Here is a 1724-nt window from a genome sequence, read left to right as displayed (position 1 = left end):
ATTTGCACTGCCTGATATTGTATTAACATTTGCCTCCATTCTTGTTAACTTTGAAAAATATTTATCGCATCTAAGTATTGTTTGAATTGTTGTGCTGTCAGCTAAACATATATCTTCACCATCATTCTTGGAATCAAGTAAGGGATGAGAAATGTCCATTTCTTTATTAACAAAAAAAAAAAATACATAATAAGTTCTAAATAGAAATACTTAAACATAAGTCCATAAAATTAACATACCAAACTAAAGTACTTAAAATAAAATAAATAACAGACAAATATGTCAAACATGACCAAATAAAATAAATCTAATTATGGACTTTCTCATTGCCAGTAGAAATATTCATATTGCCATTGATGAGATCATCAGCAACATCCAAGTTTGTAAAATCCAAGGATTCATTGAGGAGGTCATCATCTTGATAGGCAAAGTTTGCTTCTATATTTTTCTCCTTCTCCTTCAAAGAGGCTTGATAAAGATCAACAAGATGTTTGGACGTACGATAAGTATGTGACAAATGTTCTTTCATACCGCACCTGAAGCATAAGTTTGTTGATTCTTATTTTGTGGACTCTTTCCCTTATGTTCATTTCTTGTGGTTTTCAGCGAAGTAAAGGAGTTGTTATTATAATCACCACGTTCCCAAACATTACTTCGACCCTTACTATGTCTGTGTCCATGTCCACAACCACAACTATGGCTTTGATTATGGTCACGACCATGACCACGATTGTCGGATGTTATAACATTCACTTCAGGGAATGGAGCAGACCCATTTGGGCGAGATACATGGTTTTTCATCAAAAGTTCATTATTTTGTTCTGCTACTAGAAGACAAGAACTCAATTATGAGTACTTTTTAAAACATCGTCCTGTATATTGTAGCTGCAGGAGCACATTTGAGGCATGAAAAGTAGAATATGTCTTTTCTAACATATCATTGTCAGGAATCTTTTCTCCGCACAATTTTAATTTAGAAGTAATTTTAAACATTGCAGAGTTATACTCACTTACTGATTTAAAATCTTGCAACCTCAGGTGCAACCATTCATATTGAGCATTTGGCAGTATGACAGTTTTTTGGTGGTCATATCTTTCTTTCAAATTTTTCCAAAGAGTAAGAAGATCTCTTATCATCAGATATTCAAATTTTAACCCCTCATGGAGATGGTGGCGAAGAAAAATCATAGCCTTGGTCTTATTTTGACTTGATGCTTCATTGTTATGTTTGATGGTGTCTCCAAGACCCTTAACATCTAAGTGGATTTCAACATCAAGAATCCATGATAAGTAATTTCGTCCAGAAATATCAAGTGGCACAAAGTCGAGTTTTGTGAGATTTTCCATGAAGAAAACTTTCATAGAATAATATTCAAAGTATTAGAAAAATAAACATTTGAGAAATTATATTGCAAACACTATTAAGAAATAAAGTGATAAGTGTGATGTACCAAATAATTCTTTCTTTACTAATAAAATTGAATCTCTAATAGCATAAAAGAAAAACAAGTGAACTAAAAAAAATATTGGTAATATTAATATTAATTTAAAACATAACATATATATAAGGTCATACATATATTAACACATATAATTCTAATAAGGAAATACAATTCTAATAAGGTTACGTGTAATAAGGTGAAACATGACTAGTAATTGTATACGCAAATCATAATTATTAAAATAATACTAATAAACATAATTATGAAAAAAAATAATAGCGT

General features: G+C 30.6%; 1 protein-coding gene across 1 annotated transcript; it reads right to left on the bottom strand.

Annotated features, from left to right (window-relative positions):
• Window positions 1-307: 307 nt before the first annotated feature.
• LOC133833075 (uncharacterized) lies at window positions 308-1362 on the bottom strand. The gene is made up of 2 exons (XM_062263333.1): window positions 935-1362; window positions 308-536 (listed from the first exon to the last, which is right to left on the bottom strand). Exons 1-2 carry the CDS (start codon window positions 1360-1362, stop codon window positions 308-310), a joined length of 657 nt encoding a protein of 218 aa, XP_062119317.1.
• Between the last annotated feature and the right edge of the window lie 362 nt (window positions 1363-1724).

This window comes from Humulus lupulus, chromosome 4 (assembly GCF_963169125.1).
Source record: "Humulus lupulus chromosome 4, drHumLupu1.1, whole genome shotgun sequence".
Taxonomy (NCBI): domain Eukaryota; kingdom Viridiplantae; phylum Streptophyta; class Magnoliopsida; order Rosales; family Cannabaceae; genus Humulus; species Humulus lupulus.
Note: the sequence above shows the minus strand (reverse complement) of the source record. Positions and strands in the feature narration are given on the sequence as shown.